Raw genomic sequence first — 16,486 nt, forward strand, 5'->3', positions numbered from 1 at the left:
TTACTGTTCTTCACAGGCCGTTAGCCTATGGGTGTTTGGTCATAAACGCACATGAACAGTCACATTTGACGGATTGTGATGAGAGGAACAATAGTTGTTTGAAACTGATTCAAGTCGATCCATCAATTATAAAATCCCCAGTGTCCAGAGTGGAAGCTTGCGAATTCCTTCCTCGTGTGCAACACCAGACATGCTTGACAAGCAGCATCATGACGCCCACCCCCAAACTCTTCAACTCGACAACCCCTTCGAAAGTACCCCCATGCTCACACCGCAGCTGTGGCAGAGTCCCGGCAGTTGAGAACAAGGAGCACCGATGCCTGACCTGCCACGTCTCGTATTGCTCCCATGGCTGTCGACGGTCCGACTCACGCCGCCATGGCAAGATCTGCAAGCAGCTTGCTGAAGGGGTAGAACGTCCCGATGCCTGGGAGCCGTCCATGCCGTGTAACGAGCCAAGACTGAGCAAGTGGAGCCCGCCGAAGGGTCTTGAAGCCCCGATATCTATTCCATTTACGCGGCTGTGGCTGGGAACTTGGCTCCACGGACGCCCAGAGCAGGACGTCTACCGCATCCTCGTCGACACATACCGACTGCGAATGGACGATGTTTTCGTCACGACCCAAAAAGCCGAAGAAGACAGCATTTACAGTGGTAGAGTAACTGGCCTTTCTGGTTTCCATCGCTTCATGGGCATCGCAGCCGCAAAGGAGGGTCTTCTGCCGCCGTGGTGGAACGAAGATGCTGCTAGAGAGTGCGGCAGAATCGGCCTGCCAGCGGTTGGGCTGCCGCACTACCTACTTTCGGCAAAAATCAGCGAAAAGGTCGTCGCTGGACGATATGGCGACCCGACTTTTGCAACTCAGCTGCGCATTTTTGGAGCGAGCGTCTACGGCTCATACTTGAAGGGGCTTCCGGGGGACGTGGTGCTCAGAGAGATGGCATATTCGGAGAGCGTTGCGAACCGGTTTATGTTTCCTTATTATGGGGAGGTTTAGACAAAAGGGAATAAGGCAAACCGAGGAGACGAACGGACATACGGCATAGGAGAGCGCTGTAATTGAACAATAGGGAACCAAACAACATTTTCGTCATTTTAAGAGGCCCAACAATTGACACCCGTGACCTTGTGTGACAAACCACCAAATGTCCTAACCTTGAGTCTAAAAATGCAGCAGAGTAGCAATCTATGATAAAGAATGCCCGTTAATCAAGTTCACCGTGTTCTAGGGTCACAATCGTAAAGGCCGTAGATATCCTCGCATTATCGATAATTCCCGGACCCATATCTAGAGTCCGATCCACGGCGCATCAGTCGCCTGCCTGTTTCGGGCCAAGAAGCGGGCCCGGTGCTTCGGCAGACGAATGTCTCGGGTCGATCAAAGGCGTGCTTATCGTGATACCCCCCTCGTTACAAATCATTTATCCCTCGGTCTCTCTCTCTCTTGAAAACAAGACTCTTGGCTGCGTTTTCCAAGCGTTCTGTAACCATCATGGCGCTAACCAAGCTCTCCCTCCTTGCGGGCGTCGCGGGCGTCTCCGCCCTTGTGTCGGCGCCGGTCGGAGCCACTTTCCAGAAGCCGCTCGGACTTGATCCGGCCGCGACCAGCTTCAACTGCGACCTGCCGCCGGTGCTGACTCCGGCCGGCGATGGGCTGCCTTCGGGCGATAGCTTGTTCTCCTCGGACGAGGCGCTGCTCCGGCAGGTGAAGCGACACCAGGCTATCGTGCACGTCCCGACAATTTGCTACGACGACCTGGGCGAGTTTGACGAGGATAAGCGCTGGGCGCCGTTCTACGACCTTCACGCTACATTGGCCAAGACGTATCCTGCCATGTAAGTTGAACGGCTTGAGGAGACATGCCGTGACTAATTGAAATCAGCCATAAGCGCATGACGCTCAACAAGGTCAACACTTTTGGCCTCGTCTACACCATCAATGGCTCAGACCCATCTCTCAAGCCCATCTTCCTCGCAGCGCACCAAGATGTGGTCCCCGTCGCCGACGAGTCAACGTGGACTCATCCGCCGTTTGACGCCTACTTTGATGGCGAATGGCTCTGGGGCCGGGGAGCCTCCGACGACAAGAACAGCCTGACTGCTCTCATGTCGGCCGTCGAGACGCTCCTCTCCAACCCCGACTGGTCGCCCAGCCGGACCCTCATCATGGCCTTTGGCTTCGACGAGGAGTGTTCGGGCTACAGGGGCGCCGGCCAGATTGGCGACTTCCTGACTGACAAATACGGCGACGACGGAATCGCGCTGATCCTCGACGAGGGCGGCCTGCCGATGCAGGTGCTCGGCGACGACACGCTGTACGTGTTCCCGTCGGTCATGGAGAAGGGCCATGTCGACATCTGGGCCGAGCTCCACGTCGTAGGCGGACACAGCTCCATCCCATTCCCGCACACGGGCATTGGTATCATGGCGGAGATCGTCACCGCTCTCGAAGCCCACCCCTACGAACCCGAGGTGTTGAAGGGAAGTCCCGTGTACAACCACCTCGTTTGTGTTGCGCGCTACTCGTCCAAGGACGCCCCCGTCATCACCGATCTCCTGCGCAAGGACGACATGGAGAAGCTCACCTCTGCGTTTGTCGAGGCGGGAGGCGATGGAGCGCGATACATGGTCCAGACGTCGCAAGCAATTGATATGATTCAGGGCGGGCAGAAGATTAATGCTATGCCGGAGGTTGTGACCCTCGGCGTCAACTACCGTGTCGCTCCCCAGGATAGCATCCCGAAGGTACAGCACAACATCGTCAAGTACATCGACTCCGTGGTGCAAAAGTACAATCTCAGCGTAAAGGCGTACGAGGGTGACGAAGACTATGAGAAATACGTCTCGGGCCTTGCTCTCGAGAATCGCGACGCAGCAGCGGCCGACGTCAACTACCACGGCACTCTGGTGCTCCGCGCCGATGAAAAGTCTGCGAGCACACCGGTATCGCCGACCAGCGGACCGGTCTGGGACGTCTTCTCGGGAACCATCCAGCACGCGTTCGCCTTTGACGGAGGAAAGGTGGTGCCAGTTGGAGAAATCATGAACGGCAACACAGACACCCGCCACTATTTGAGTAAGTCCAAACCCCCCAACGCCCTCGTCTGATGCGCTGCTGACTCTCACTCGCAGACCTCTCCCCTCACGTCTACCGCTGGACGCCGTCGCGCGAGCGCGGGTCGGAGAACATCCACACCATCGACGAGCGCGTGAGCATGGACTCGCACATGGAAATGGTCAGCTTCTACTACGACCTGGTGCGCAATTTCGACGCCGCCGAGGCGTAGAGGGGGAGAAATGAGGAGGCGTTGGCTCCCGCGACCATGAAAGGCGCCGGCAGATGAAGCGGCGCTGGTGAGATCAGTTCATCTTACGAGCGGTGGGCGGTGAGGTAGATCTCGGCAGGCGAATATGATATATCACAGTTGGAGGTCAATGTTTTGTTTCGATCAGCAGTTGTCGCCGCCTCGCTCGACTGATGGCTCATGCCACGATCCATCAACGCCATGTGTTCTGATCAAAAAGTAAACATCATCTCCATCTAGGTCCGTAACTAACCGACTTAATGCCCTTGCCTAGGGAAAAAAAAATACATGCCGTCTCGTGTCCAACTTTTTCAATGGAGACCTCCGCATCGGATGGAGCTCGCCTGGGATGCCAGGAAAACCCCCACGCTCTCTGTCTCTCCGCTCTTCTTCTCCACCATGGCTCTCCACTGAAGAGCAGGGCGTCGTGAACCCTGGGCTCGTCTCCACACATTTCTCCTCTTCTCTCCTCTTCTCTCCCCCAATGCCGTTGACTTGTGCTGGTTGTGCGAATCAGCTCTTCAGCCTCGCCGGGGTCTCTGCCCCCATCGCTGCCCCTCCCCCAACTCCCAGAACCTGGGTCACAGGGGCTGGATCCCGGAACTGGATGTAGCCCCCTGTTGTCTGTATGTATATATGTACTGTACATATACTTGAGCTGGTCGCTTCCACACGTACATGGTCCCACGGCGGCATCGGTGAGGCTCCACGATTGAGAAAACTCACTGCCGTACCGGTTCTGCCGCCATCTCCTGATCTCCTGATCTCAATGCCCCGATCCCATATGCCCGAGCAAACTCTGGCGTGGATCCGATCCCGCCCTGGCCTGTTCGCCGCCCCTTGTCGCGTGGGGGGTTGAAGGTTGCTGAAGACAAAACCTGTGTATTCGGAACACCCGCCGTAGTCAAGCCAAAAAGTGTCCACAACATGACATGTTGCGTTGCGGTGCTAAGGCAACTAGTTCCTGCTCTCCCCATCTTTTCTTCCAGCGTGGCCTTTTCCAGAATTACGAATTGCTCGCGTCCGACTTGCTAACACGGGCAAAACTGACCCGCCCTGGTCGACCCATCCAGCCCACATCCCAATGTGAGCGATCCTTGTGATCGTTTCGATGCGGGGTCTCCGCGATGCGCTCGCGGACACCTTCCCAGTCAGACTGAGACACGATGGGGCTCGTACACAGCGGTCACTCAGAGGGTAGTGTCACTCAGATGTAGTGTCACTCAGGTATACACCCTCACTCACAACAACACCTGTACTGTCCTGCCAAGTCCAACAGGCCTGTTATCAACCTCTACCACACGGCCCATGCCGAGCGTCAGCTACGCCGCATGTTGTCCGCCAGAACAGGAAATCGCAAACGTGCCAATCCAGCGAAATACAGGGGCCTCGCAGCGTCGCAGTCGCAGTCGCACCGAGGCCCAGCTGGGTGGTTGTTCGTTTGTAATAAATGGGCGACCGGATATTTTTCCACGATGGATGCAAGCGGGAAAATGGCTTGCATCTTTTCTGCGGGGAACGCCAGTTTCGATGGGGTAAAATAATTCCCATGACCCGAATATCATTGACAAATCTGCCTATTTTTGACAAGGAAAGTCGACTCCGACTGGACTACTACTGTACAACAGCATGGAATATGACCCATTGCTGTGCAAATGTACTCGTGCAATGCCCTGTCCATGTCCCATGTCCCAACTCCATGCGCCGTGACTCCACAACACCATCTTCCGACTTCGTCTGCTTCTCCGTCTTGCTCTTGTTCTTGTTCTAGGTATCAAATCATCATTACGACACCACTGACTGGATGCTTGGATGCGTGTCTGCTTTTCCGGTCCCACTCGCTCTCATCCGCTGCTCCGTTTTGGTCTTCGGCCCAGCCGTCCACTCCATTACAGCGTCTTCTCGAGATCCATGGCCTCTTGGAACCCGCGCACGATGACGTCCAGCTCCTTCTGCGCCGGTCCAACACAAGGCCTCCGGGGTTCGCCACCGTAGCCAGCAAAGTGGCCCAGCGCCGCCTTGACGCCGACGAAGCCGGTCTTGATGGCGGTCCAGTCGGCCTTGGCCACGAGCGCCTGCAACTGTCGGGCCTCGCGCCACCGCCCCTCGTCAGCCAGCTCCGTGATGCGCACGCATGCCTTGGGGCACAGGTTGGCCAAGCCCGAGATGGTTCCATTGGCGCCCACGGCATGGCCCTGCAGGATGAAGTCGGCGCTACCGCCGCCCACGAAGAAGCCGTCTGGGCAGTCGGCCACGACGCGTGCCAGCTTTCCCGTGTTGCCGCACGTGAGCTTGACGCCCACCACGTTGGGGTGCTGGGCGATCTCGAGGACCGTGTCGGAGCTGAGGTCGCGGCCGGCCGCGGCGCCGGGGAAGTTGTAGACAAGCAACGGGATAGGACTCTTGTCCGCCACGTCGTAGAAGTGCTGCACCACCAGCGCATCGGGGAGGAGACCTCCGTAATAGCTCGGGGGCAACACCAGAGCGTGAGTGGCACCGGCCCTGCCGGCATCCTCACACAGCTGCGTCGTCTCCCTGGTGCTCTGGGCGCCACAGCCCGCGATCAGCGGGACCCTCTGGCCGCTGGCCTCGTGGAGGATGGTGTCCCGTGCGACTCGGATGATGGCGGTGCGCTCGTCGCGGGAGAGGTGGGCACACTCGCCGTTGGAGCCGTGGACGACGATGCCTGCGACTGAGGAGTTGAGGAGCTTGATGATGTGCTGCTCGAGAGCCGCCGAGTCAACCTCGTCATCGGCGTTGAAGAATGCCAGAGTAGGGACGTAGACGCCGTCGCCGAGTCGCAATTGCTCCGCCTTGGGAGCACCCATCATGGGTGAAGTGAGGAGTGTAGCTGGCATTGTGATGGATGTGTGTAGTAGATGTGTGTAGTAGGATGGGATATTTGGTGATGGTGTAAGTCAGGGAGGAGGCCGGTCTTATATGTCTTCTAATGACAAGATGTGGAGATCCCAAGCGCAATAGATGAAAGGCAAACTCGATAGGTAAATAGTAAGATGAAAGCCTCGTCCAGTGGCTGGCATCAGCTGCCTTTTATGGCCCAACCAAAGACATCCGCGACCAAGGGGGGAGGGCTGTCATGAGGCTTGGGCGGACAAGCCTCTCCTACTCCGTACAAGGCTCCAGCGGTGTCCCCATCGGCAGATGGAACTCTCACACGAGAGGACGTGGGGGTTAGCTGGGGTTGGCTGGGGTCAGGAGTCTTGAATTCATGGTTCCCAGCGGGTCCTCCGGCCGAGAGAGCCCGGCCCGGGAGCGGCTGCGAGAGGCGGCTCTCGCAAACGAGGCCAGAAGGTCAGGCTGGGCGCAAAGAGACAAGAGCCAAGCTCCGCAACGGACGTCATGAGGAAGCGGTGGGGGCGGCATGGTTGAAAACATGGCCTGTTTGCGTGTGCAGCGCAGGCCGAGTCAGAAGCTCGACGCCGGGATGCTGCAGCTTCGGGGCAAAGGTGCAATACCAAGCCGGAGAGTACAGGAGGAGCCCACCCCCGGAGGCCGTCCAACACTGTACATTCTCCGCACAGAGAGTAAAGTCGTACTCCCACCAGCTGGAAGCAACCAGCTGGAAGCAGGTACCATCAGCGATCTTGGTCTTCTGATCTACGCCATGGACGGACTGGATGGCTCGCCGCGAGCTGACATTGGCCAGCGCCCCCGGGGCAGCCATCACGCTCGCCTCCAGACTAGACTATCGACGTCTTGGGCCAGAACCACCGCCATGGTCGGGGCGCCGCCTCGGTGCCTCTGTGCCTGCGCCGCACGCAACGAGAGGGCTACATCGCTCGCATCGCTAGCAAGCATGGCGAGGCTCGACGCTCGAAGAGGCAAAGGAGACGCACCGAGAGGCAATGGAGACGCACCGAGAGGCAATGCGCAACGCAAACCCCCACGCCGCCTTCACCTCCTGCCTCCTGAAGGCGCACTCGGGCGATGTCAGGATTGCGCGGCGCCGTCCAATAGCAGCGGCGAATTGACAGGTCGCCTGCTCTTTGGCTGCCTTGGCGAGCTGTGTAACCTGAGCTTCCCCTCCGGCTGGCTCGCCGTCCATGTCACTGTACCGCAGCTCTCGTCTGTTTTTAGCGCCCCAGACATTTGGGTCAGCCAGTCCCTTTTCGGCGTTTGCGGTTGGCTGGCGATGCGGAGCAGGGAACGCCGTGGAACTTGTGCGCGGCGTGGGGGGGAAGAGAGAGAGGAGAGAGCCCAGAGTGGAAAACCTGACAGCACTTGTGTAGGGCGGCTGTGCTGGAGTTCCCTGGTATGAAGCATGATGATGACGATGATATGACGCTTCGCCACTTTGGCGTGAAGTGCGGAGGGGGGGGAGAGGGGCAGAGGGGAGAGGGGACAGAGGGAACAGCATCGCCGTGCCTATTCCCAGCATCTCCAGGAGAAGCCATTGGCAACAATGATGGATCGACCTGATCCGTCACGGATTGATGGCAGCCTCCGAAACTGACTTTCCGCTAACCGGCCCATGCGTGTCTCCCTGCGCCGATGGCTCGTCTCCCTGTCAGCTTGACGCCTTCAAAAGAACCGGCGCCGTGGGGAGTTGTCGCGGATAGTGCAGTCCGTCGCCCTCACGTGCCACCGCCGCGTGGGGGTTGGCCTCTGGGGCTTGCTGTCCTGTGATGCTTGGGTTTAAAACATCCAATGCATGCCTTGCATGACCGACCGTCGGCCTCCGGCGGTCAGTCAAGTTGCCCTTGAAACAGCCCATGTCGTAGAATCAACGTGGTAAGCTGAGTGCGTCTGTTGTGGAGCCGTCGTGGTGGTGTGTTGTGTTCACGATGCCCTCAGTGTCAATGTGTCCAAGGCTCAATCTGCTGGAATGGAGATGTTCGGAGATCGAAATCTGCGAAGCTTACTTTCTACACTAATACTACACAGCCCCTATTCCCCAGGACTCCTTATCAACATATGCAGTACTTGGTACTCCGCACTTGTACTGGAAATGTTATCTGAGATGACGGTATCTTGATTGCCCATCGTCGCGCACGGTTCTCTTCACCGACCAGGGCCTAGGGTCGTCCACCGAGCCGGGTTCTCCAGGCCAGATACCCGGCATACCCCACGACTCCCGTCAGCGCCAGCCTCCCCAAGGCGCTCATCAGGTTGCTGTTGGCCCTCGCCGTGCTCCTGGCGAGTATCTTGGCCGACTGGCCCTGGAACGCCGCCCGGTCATTGAGGCGGGGGAACGGGGACTCGACCGCCTCCCCCGTCGCCTCGTTCTTCACCGTCGGCACGGGCACGTCCAGGAAGTCGCACAGCGGCTCCCACCCTTCCTGGATGGTGTACTCCAGACACCGGTCTGCGGGGATCCGCTCACGGAACTCCGCGTACTGCGCGTTGTACCAGGCCAATGCCTTCTCCTTCTCCAAGCCGTGATCGTACTGTAGCACATTGGCCCGTACCGACTTGCTGTAGGCAAACATGTAACCGACATTCTTATCAAAGATCAAGCAGTACATCATCTTGAGCTTGCGCGCCAGCGATTTGGGCTTGGTCATGGTGTAGATGCTGTTCAGGACGCTATCATACCACTGCTCCGGGTCGCGGTTGAGAATGACCACCTTGGCCTCCGGATAGGCCACGGCGAGCTCCGCGCCGAAAAACGCGGCAGGGGCGTCGCACACGGCCTGGCAGTCGCCGAGAAGACGGTCCCAGTCCGCGCGGGTAAAGGTCCCTTTCCCGGCGTACTTGGCCTCGAAGGCGCGGACCCATTCCGGGGCGTCCGACAGGTTATCGATCATCGAGTGCATGTGGTAGCAGTCATGGAAACCCAGTTCCCGGAGGGCACTACGTATGCCTGAGGAGCCGCGACGGGTGAGGCGTCAGTCTTGGGACGATGCAGTGCAGGAAATGGTGCTGTGAGCGACTCGGGAAGGGGGAGTGATGGTCCTCATTCATCTGATCGATGGCGTGATGCAGGCATCCTGGCATCAGGTACAGTAGAGACACGGGCGTGGTGGGCATTGGGGAAAGCGACTTGGCAACCTACTCAGAGTCCCTGTACGATGGACGCCACAGACGATGACGCGCATGGGCACGATTCGGTCGGGGAGCACGACGCCATGCGACGCGGATTGGGAAGCCATTGTGATGGATGGAAGGCGGCTGATGACAACTTGATGGGATGGTGAGATGTTTGGATACGAATGCGATAACGCGACGTGATAATGTTGAGGCAGCTATCTGTTAGGCGCTAAACCTGAGTAGGGGCAAGTCTATCGTTGCTCTGGAGTGGATGCCGTTGATACTGTGGACGCGAGCTGTGGATTTTGGGTTGTGATGTGGTGTGCGTATTTGCGTATCGAAACGTGGTGTGATCCTAGGCAAGGTCGTGTTCTGGTTGGAGTTGAAGAGGGAATCCGAGAGCGCCGAGGATCCGAAGCGCTCAGATACCTGCCGTGGATCTAGCCTTATCCACCACTGCTGGGGCTCTTCTCTCAATAGTGCATGAGCGCGTCGAGATGGAACGAACTGAGGATACGACGGGAGCCTTGTGAGTGGGGAGCTTGGGCGTCCTTCAGTGGAGCGCGGCGCGCGCAACCACTAAAGCTCGGCTTCCTCAGTAGAGCGCAGCCGCGATTTAGCGGCCCCTAGAAGGCTTTAGTGAGCAATCGGCGATGCCGGGCCGTGTGGATAGGTAGAGCCTCAAGCTGGCTATCCAGGCTGGTCCCTGCCAGCGAACCATCTCACCGGATTGGATGAACTATGTATAGAAGCACGCAAGGCTATGAGACGCGAGGGCGAAGAAAATTTTAACCATGGGCCATGGCACAATCAGTCTACGTATCTCGGCTCCTAATTACGCGGCCGGATGGCAGGGGAAAGTCTCGTTGGGCACCACGGAAGTCAATGTGAAATTCGAGTCATCACAATCAGGGTTCGAAGCCGCTTCCGCAGCGGTGCAGCAAGCAAGCAAGCTCCGCGTCCCGTCACATGCCAAAAGGGGCAGCGGGAAGCGCAGATCCAGTCATATGCTCGCGATACGATGGAACGCCCAGGAACGAAACTCGAAGAGCCAAGGACTGACAAGTTAGGTCCGCGAGCTCACCGCGGTGGGCGTCTCCGTAGGGCTTGGACAGTCCGCTATAGGGCCAGGAACTCCCCTAAACTCAGGGCAATGATACGCACGTGGTGCTTCAGCAGTTGATGATGGGTGGCGACAACGCCCCTGGCAGAGAATTCTCCACTGGAGGCCACTTAAAATATCCCATCCATCTTAGCGGGATCGCCAACGCTCCAACTACACCTTGTCGAGTATGAATTTCAATCTGTCATTCTTCCATTCTTTCTGTCCACACCTAAACCTCCAAGAGACACACCCGCACCCACCCACACCAGACAGACATCCGAGTCATCGAACCGTCAAGCCATACCCGAGCCAACCCTGGTTTAGAGACACGCCCAAGGGGAAAAAATTCACCGGCAAAAGCAATCTTCATACCGCCTGCCGCATGGCGTCTCGCGATAGTTCGCGGGCGCAACTCCGTTAGCGATATTGGTGATATCGGTGGGGATAGCACCACAATGGAGCTCACGATGCCCAACAGACCAACAACCTTCCATCATGCTCCCCTCCATGAGCTAGGAACCTATCTCCCCGTCACTAGGTCCCGTTCTCTCGCCGGCATGCGGTTTCGGGCCTCACTCGGCGACCCACCGGCCCTTATCGCCTCTTAGCCCAAGGACCACATCTCTGCGCGAGGCCCAGTTTTGTTCTCGCCCCAAAGCCAAGGCGAAATGTCAATCTCTACTGGACCCTCCCGATCAGTCACGTCAATGAGGACTCTTCCTTTTCCCCCTTGAGCTCCCGCCGAGCGGCCCTGAGAGACATCGTCTCGGGGCGTTCTCTCTTCAACCTCCTTCAACACATCGACCTTTCCGAAACATCAGCCCCTGGACGGTTTCCGGCACACCCTCCGGCAGCCATCGGCCGTGAAGACATGTCGGCCGAGCAAAACGACAGCGGCCGGCCTAGCGAGGTCCCCACGCCCATCCGCAAGGAGAAGAAGCGCGTTGGCTTCCACCCCAGCAGCAGTCCGGCAGGAGAGAGAGAGAGTTCAGGATCCAAGGCTTACTTTGGCCCCGATGAAGTCGTTTTATCACCCAGCGCTTCTCCAAAGCCGGTATTCGGACAAACCCCCCCTGGCGCGCCGGATGCTGTCGAACTGAGCATCGCTCTGACCAAGATCCTCACCGCAGAGCAAGAGGCGATCGGGAACCAGCTAAAAGCCCAGGATAAACCATCACCTGCCACACCAGACCTCGCGGGGCCAAAACGTCCGAGACCAGCGCTGCGGCGGAATACCAGTTATGACGCCCCTGAGGAGCGACAGAAGGCCGACCTCGCGGATTCGCGAGCCTCCGTGCGACAGCTCATGTCCATGTCGGTTGCGCGGCAAAGGGCGAACCGGTTGGCAGTGTCCGTGGGCATCTACTCGGCGCCAGGCTCCAGGCGAAACTCACAGGAACTCCAAGCGCCGCCATTCCAACCTTTGATCGACGACTCAGATGATGATGAGACAACGACGCCTCCCAAGAGCACGGCCATCGATGACGGACCCAACCCCAAGCTGCGGCAGCGAGTGCCCAGGGTCAACTCCGATACTTGGGGGGACCACACCGTCGCGGAGAACCTGGTCAAGTCTCACTTGAAGAAGGGAAGGAAGGACTTATTCACCCAAAAGGCCCATGGCAGCTCCTCTGGAACAGCGACCCCAGTGCTCCAACAGGCTTACGCCCACGACTACGTTCCAAGACCCGAAAAGTACCGTGGCGGTGTCCTCTCCTCGCTCCTGAAGCTCTATAATGACGAGCGATCGGGAGTCTCTAGCAGTGGGAATAACACGCCTATTACACCAGGAACTCCTCACCTCTCACCCCGCCCCTCTCCACCATCCTCTCGACCACCTTCATCGGCCGGAACTCCTCGATCACGATCACGGCCTAGCAGTGGTTTGTTTCACCATCACCGCTCTCGCAACTCGACCTCGTCCTTGGCTCTAACTGAGCTCATCAAGTCATCCTCCATGTTTGCAGTTCCAGGTTCTACCGAAATATCCGACCACTGGGCTGAGAAGCTCAAACGTGAGCAGGCGCCTCCCCCGAAGAAGCGTGACCAGATTCGAATCACTGTCCACATCGCCGGCATCATTTCGCGCCACAAGTACCTTCTCAAGCTATGCCGGGCACTCATGCTGTATGGTGCCCCGACGCACCGCCTTGAGGAGTACATGACCATGTCCTCTCGGGTCCTCGAGATCGAAAGTCAGTTTCTGTACATCCCTGGTTGCATGATCATCAGCTTCGACGACAGCACGACCCACACTACCGAGGTGAAGCTCGTTCGCGTGATCCAAGGTATTGACTTGGGTCGCCTCCGAGACGTTCACGACATCTACAAGGATGTTGTACACGACAAACTGGGCGTGGATGAGGCGACAAAGCGTCTGGATGAGGTCATGGCCTCGAAAGACAAGTTCAGCACATGGTTTCGGGTGTTCTTGTACGGTGTTGCATCAGCCTGTGTTGCCCCTTTCGCCTTTCAGGGGCGCTTCATCGACTTACCCATCGCCTTCTTGCTTGGGTGCATAGTGGGAATCCTTCAGCTGGTGTTTGCTCCTAGTAACGAGCTTTACGCCCACGTCTTCGAAGTTTCTGCGGCCGTCATCACATCCTTCATTGCACGAGGCTTTGGGTCCATCCACGGCGGCGAGCTCTTCTGCTTTAGTGCCCTCGCCCAGAGCAGTATCGCCCTTATTCTCCCTGGATACATGGTCCTTTGTAGTTCTCTCGAACTGCAAAGCTACAACATCGTTGCTGGCAGCGTGCGTATGGTCCACGCGATGATTTATACCCTCTTTCTTGGATATGGAATCACCATCGGCGCCTCCCTTTACGGCATGATGGACCAGAACGCTACTAGCAGTACGACTTGTTCTGAGCCCCTAGGCCGGGCCTGGTACTTTTTCTTTGTTCCCGGATTCACCCTTTGTTTGTGCCTCATCAACCAAGCCAAATGGAAACAGACACCCGTCATGCTCGTCATCGCACTGGCTGGCTTTTGTGTCAACAGCTACTGCAGCTCATACTTTCAAGAAAACGGCCAAATATCGAACATGTTGGGAGCTCTAACCGTCGGAATTTTGGCGAACCTGTACTCGCGATTGGGGCGACACGTGGAGAATGCGTGGTTAGACGCGGTTGACTGGTGGCGGATGACCGTTCGGCCAAGGCTCTTCAGAAAGAAACGGAAGCCTTGTGACGGGTGGTCGCTCCCTTCGCTCAGTGACCCGGAATCTCGCCCTGGCACTCCCGAACCGCCTTTAAAACAACCTCGAAAGGTGGGATACAGTCTTGCCGCCGCTGCGATGCTTCCCGCCATCTTTGTTCAAGTGCCTTCGGGTCTTGCTGCTGGTGGGTCTCTGCTGGCTGGAATCACAACGGCAAACGAAATCACCGGAAACTCGACTACAGTCGCAACTGGAACCAACACCTTGGCAAGCCTTGATGGAACTGCCTTCAATGTTCTGTTCAAGGTCATCCAGGTTGCCATCGGAATCAGTGTGGGCCTGTTCATGAGCGCCTTGGTCGTTTATCCACTTGGAAAGAGGAGGAGTGGTCTATTCAGCTTCTAAAGCTGCCGTCACAAAAACAGCCGCATCGGCCGAAATTGCGGAGATTGAGCACAAGCCCGATGACTTGAGCAAGAAAGTGCACCATACAACACTGATGCATTCCGTCAGCGAGGGGGAACCTAGACACTGATGAGACATGCGTCACCAACGATTGCCCATATAGGGCCAACACATAATCAAAAAAACGGAGTTTTGTCAGAGAAGAGCGTTTTATTTATTTATATTTTTATGGATTTACAGCGGATTGGGAGCGACTGGCGCAGCGTGTGTTGAGATGAGCAGCGAAGGAATTTGTCTGGAATTGTTGTATTTGGTGGAATTTCCATGGTTTCTCGTACATTCACAAGACGGACGATATCGAGAATTTTACAGCAAGCCTATTGGATTCAGCACTGGTAATACATAACTCGAAGAATTTGTTCTGTTGTACTGAGATGCTCCCTGTTCTGTGACGTTTTTGGTGTAATCACATGTTCATTGGAGGAGGCGATCTGTGACGTCACAAACCAACCTTGATGATGCTGCCCTACCCAGATGAACATGTTCAATGCTTCTCTCTATTCACGAAACATAACATTTCGTACCAGCACGTAGGGCGCTCTTGAATCAGAAACTCGTTTACGGCACTTTCCAGATATCCAGTCCACTCTAGCCGTTACATCTTTTGGTCAACAATGAAGATCCGTTCCTCTCGGATCTCCGCCTCCATCGTCAGAGCAATACTACGACGATGGAGTGAACAGAGCCTGGTCCAAATAATAATCTCCTTTTTCGCCTTCTTCAAACTACTGCTCGCGCGCTATCGCCTTGGCGACTTCTTTACCCTCCGCCATGACGCCTGGGAGCTAGACGAGGATGAGTACATAGACTCCTTCCGAGCACCTTCGGCAGCTTCCGACGAAACCACGCCGTTGATGCCATCATCAAGGAGGAATGGGGAAGGGAAGGAAACCGTGGCAATGCTTGTCCCCGCCGGAGACCTTGGATACAGCGGGTCGACCTTTTTCACCACGCCAAATGACAAGTACATGGTCAAGTCGCTACCGCGGCGCTTCGAGTATCGGTTTTTCACGCGGGAGCTCCTGGATCCGTACATTGCTCATATGCGAGCCCACCCGCAAAGTCTGCTTGTAAGGGTCACAGACTTGGTACACGCACCGTACGCGTCGCTGGGCGGCATGCTGGGCACGGCGCCGACACACCACATCGTCATGGAGAACCTGCTCTACGGCAAGGACTTGGAGGAGACGGAGGAGGAGAAGGAGCGGTGGGAGACGTATGATCTGAAGCCCAAGGATTACTTCGTTCCCGAGATGGATATCGCTGATGGCAGGCTGGCGCCGGAGAGTGTCAAAGACCGCCTCATTGACGAGTTCCCGGACAAGGTATCCGTATCACGAGAACACAAGAAACAACTCCTGTCCCTCATCGCATCAGACTCGCAACTCCTAGCCGACGCCAACGCCGTCGACTATTCCCTCTTCCTCGTCCGCTACCCCGGTCCGAACTCCATCCCCGAACGATCCTCGCCCGCCCCCGTCGTCAAGTCCAACGCTGGCATCTGGCGCAGCGGCGTGGACGACGCCCAAGGTCGGTGGACGTACCGCGTAGTAGTGCTGGATTTCTTCTGGGCCAAGCACACACTGCGTGCGCGGTCCTTGACTAGGCTTGTTAAGACGTTTAACAAAGTGGCTCATAAGGGGCCCATGACCATTACCGCGGATCCGGGCGAGTACCGGGAGCGGTTTTTAGAAATGGTTGATGAGATGGTTGTTGTGGCGTGAGCCCGTGTTCTGAGCACAAGTTTGGCTCTCGTGGCTGGCGTATTTTGTTTTATTCAGTGTTCTAGTGCTTCCGTCTAAAAGACGATATGCTGCTATCTCTGGCTATTCGGTATTCTTCTGCAGCTTGTTGGGGTTTGGCCTTGGAAAAGGCTGGGCTTCCAGCAGCTCACGACCTGTCGTATCGATCTGACAAGTGATCCCAGCAATGCTCATGACGCCTACACGTCGATCCCTGGACCAAGTTTGGTACGCAAGGAAATCCATTCGTACTCAGGAGGCTGGAGAGATCCAACTGATCGGTCGGTACTTCTGTAGGGTAATACGACGCCTCCCAACGACAGCTGGAATGAGGTGACCTCCGGTCTGATTCATGAGAGCGGATACAGACAAGGTCTCGGTGTTATTCAGTGAATACTGCCGGAGGCTGGCTATTATGGCGTGTAAGTGAGTTCTATCACTTTGATCCGTGGATGAGGGTGTCCCCTTGAGGCCAAGTGTCTTTCTCGCCAGGAAAACCGAAACGCCACTGAAAGAATAGGCATTCTAGACTGTGAAGAGTATCATTTCACGCTGGTTAATTCGAAGATGTTGATGGATATTCCAATGAGGCTAACAAGGACATAGATCTTCCTTGAGTGTATGTCATTCACAGGATAATCGATGAAACAAGCGGCAAGGCACTCTAACTGGTATCTAACCCAGCATCGTGGAACCAGGACGATCATGACCATTATC

General features: G+C 56.6%; 6 protein-coding genes across 6 annotated transcripts; 3 read left to right on the plus strand and 3 right to left on the minus strand.

Annotated features, from left to right (window-relative positions):
• Window positions 1-209: 209 nt before the first annotated feature.
• Window positions 210-998, plus strand: BGZ61DRAFT_527336 (putative MYND domain protein; the record flags this gene model as incomplete). The annotated part of the gene is made up of 1 exon (XM_046253094.1): window positions 210-998. The coding sequence occupies one exon, from the start codon at window positions 210-212 to the stop codon at window positions 996-998; it is 789 nt and encodes a 262-aa protein (XP_046111171.1).
• Window positions 999-1,493: 495 nt separating this feature from the next.
• BGZ61DRAFT_472712 (uncharacterized protein) lies at window positions 1,494-3,288 on the plus strand (the record flags this gene model as incomplete). The annotated part of the gene is made up of 3 exons (XM_046248371.1): window positions 1,494-1,837; window positions 1,885-3,077; window positions 3,134-3,288. The coding sequence occupies 3 exons, from the start codon at window positions 1,494-1,496 to the stop codon at window positions 3,286-3,288; spliced, it is 1,692 nt and encodes a 563-aa protein (XP_046111172.1).
• Window positions 3,289-5,195: 1,907 nt separating this feature from the next.
• On the minus strand, window positions 5,196-6,164 carry BGZ61DRAFT_490061 (uncharacterized protein; the record flags this gene model as incomplete). The annotated part of the gene is made up of 1 exon (XM_046250289.1): window positions 5,196-6,164. The coding sequence occupies one exon, from the start codon at window positions 6,162-6,164 to the stop codon at window positions 5,196-5,198; it is 969 nt and encodes a 322-aa protein (XP_046111173.1).
• A 500-nt stretch (window positions 6,165-6,664) lies between these two features.
• BGZ61DRAFT_513574 (uncharacterized protein) lies at window positions 6,665-7,705 on the minus strand (the record flags this gene model as incomplete). Its single annotated transcript, XM_046252178.1, has 2 exons — window positions 6,665-7,007; window positions 7,185-7,705. The coding sequence occupies 2 exons, from the start codon at window positions 7,703-7,705 to the stop codon at window positions 6,665-6,667; spliced, it is 864 nt and encodes a 287-aa protein (XP_046111174.1).
• A 637-nt stretch (window positions 7,706-8,342) lies between these two features.
• On the minus strand, window positions 8,343-9,419 carry BGZ61DRAFT_490062 (P-loop containing nucleoside triphosphate hydrolase protein; the record flags this gene model as incomplete). The annotated part of the gene is made up of 2 exons (XM_046250290.1): window positions 8,343-9,130; window positions 9,323-9,419. The coding sequence occupies 2 exons, from the start codon at window positions 9,417-9,419 to the stop codon at window positions 8,343-8,345; spliced, it is 885 nt and encodes a 294-aa protein (XP_046111175.1).
• Window positions 9,420-11,273: 1,854 nt separating this feature from the next.
• BGZ61DRAFT_341669 (uncharacterized protein) lies at window positions 11,274-15,751 on the plus strand (the record flags this gene model as incomplete). The annotated part of the gene is made up of 4 exons (XM_046239437.1): window positions 11,274-13,947; window positions 14,131-14,231; window positions 14,315-14,385; window positions 14,602-15,751. The coding sequence occupies 4 exons, from the start codon at window positions 11,274-11,276 to the stop codon at window positions 15,749-15,751; spliced, it is 3,996 nt and encodes a 1,331-aa protein (XP_046111176.1).
• Window positions 15,752-16,486: the final 735 nt, after the last annotated feature.

Source organism: Ilyonectria robusta, assembly GCF_021365365.1.
Source record: "Ilyonectria robusta strain PMI_751 chromosome Unknown BGZ61scaffold_2, whole genome shotgun sequence".
Taxonomy (NCBI): Eukaryota; Fungi; Ascomycota; class Sordariomycetes; order Hypocreales; family Nectriaceae; genus Ilyonectria; species Ilyonectria robusta.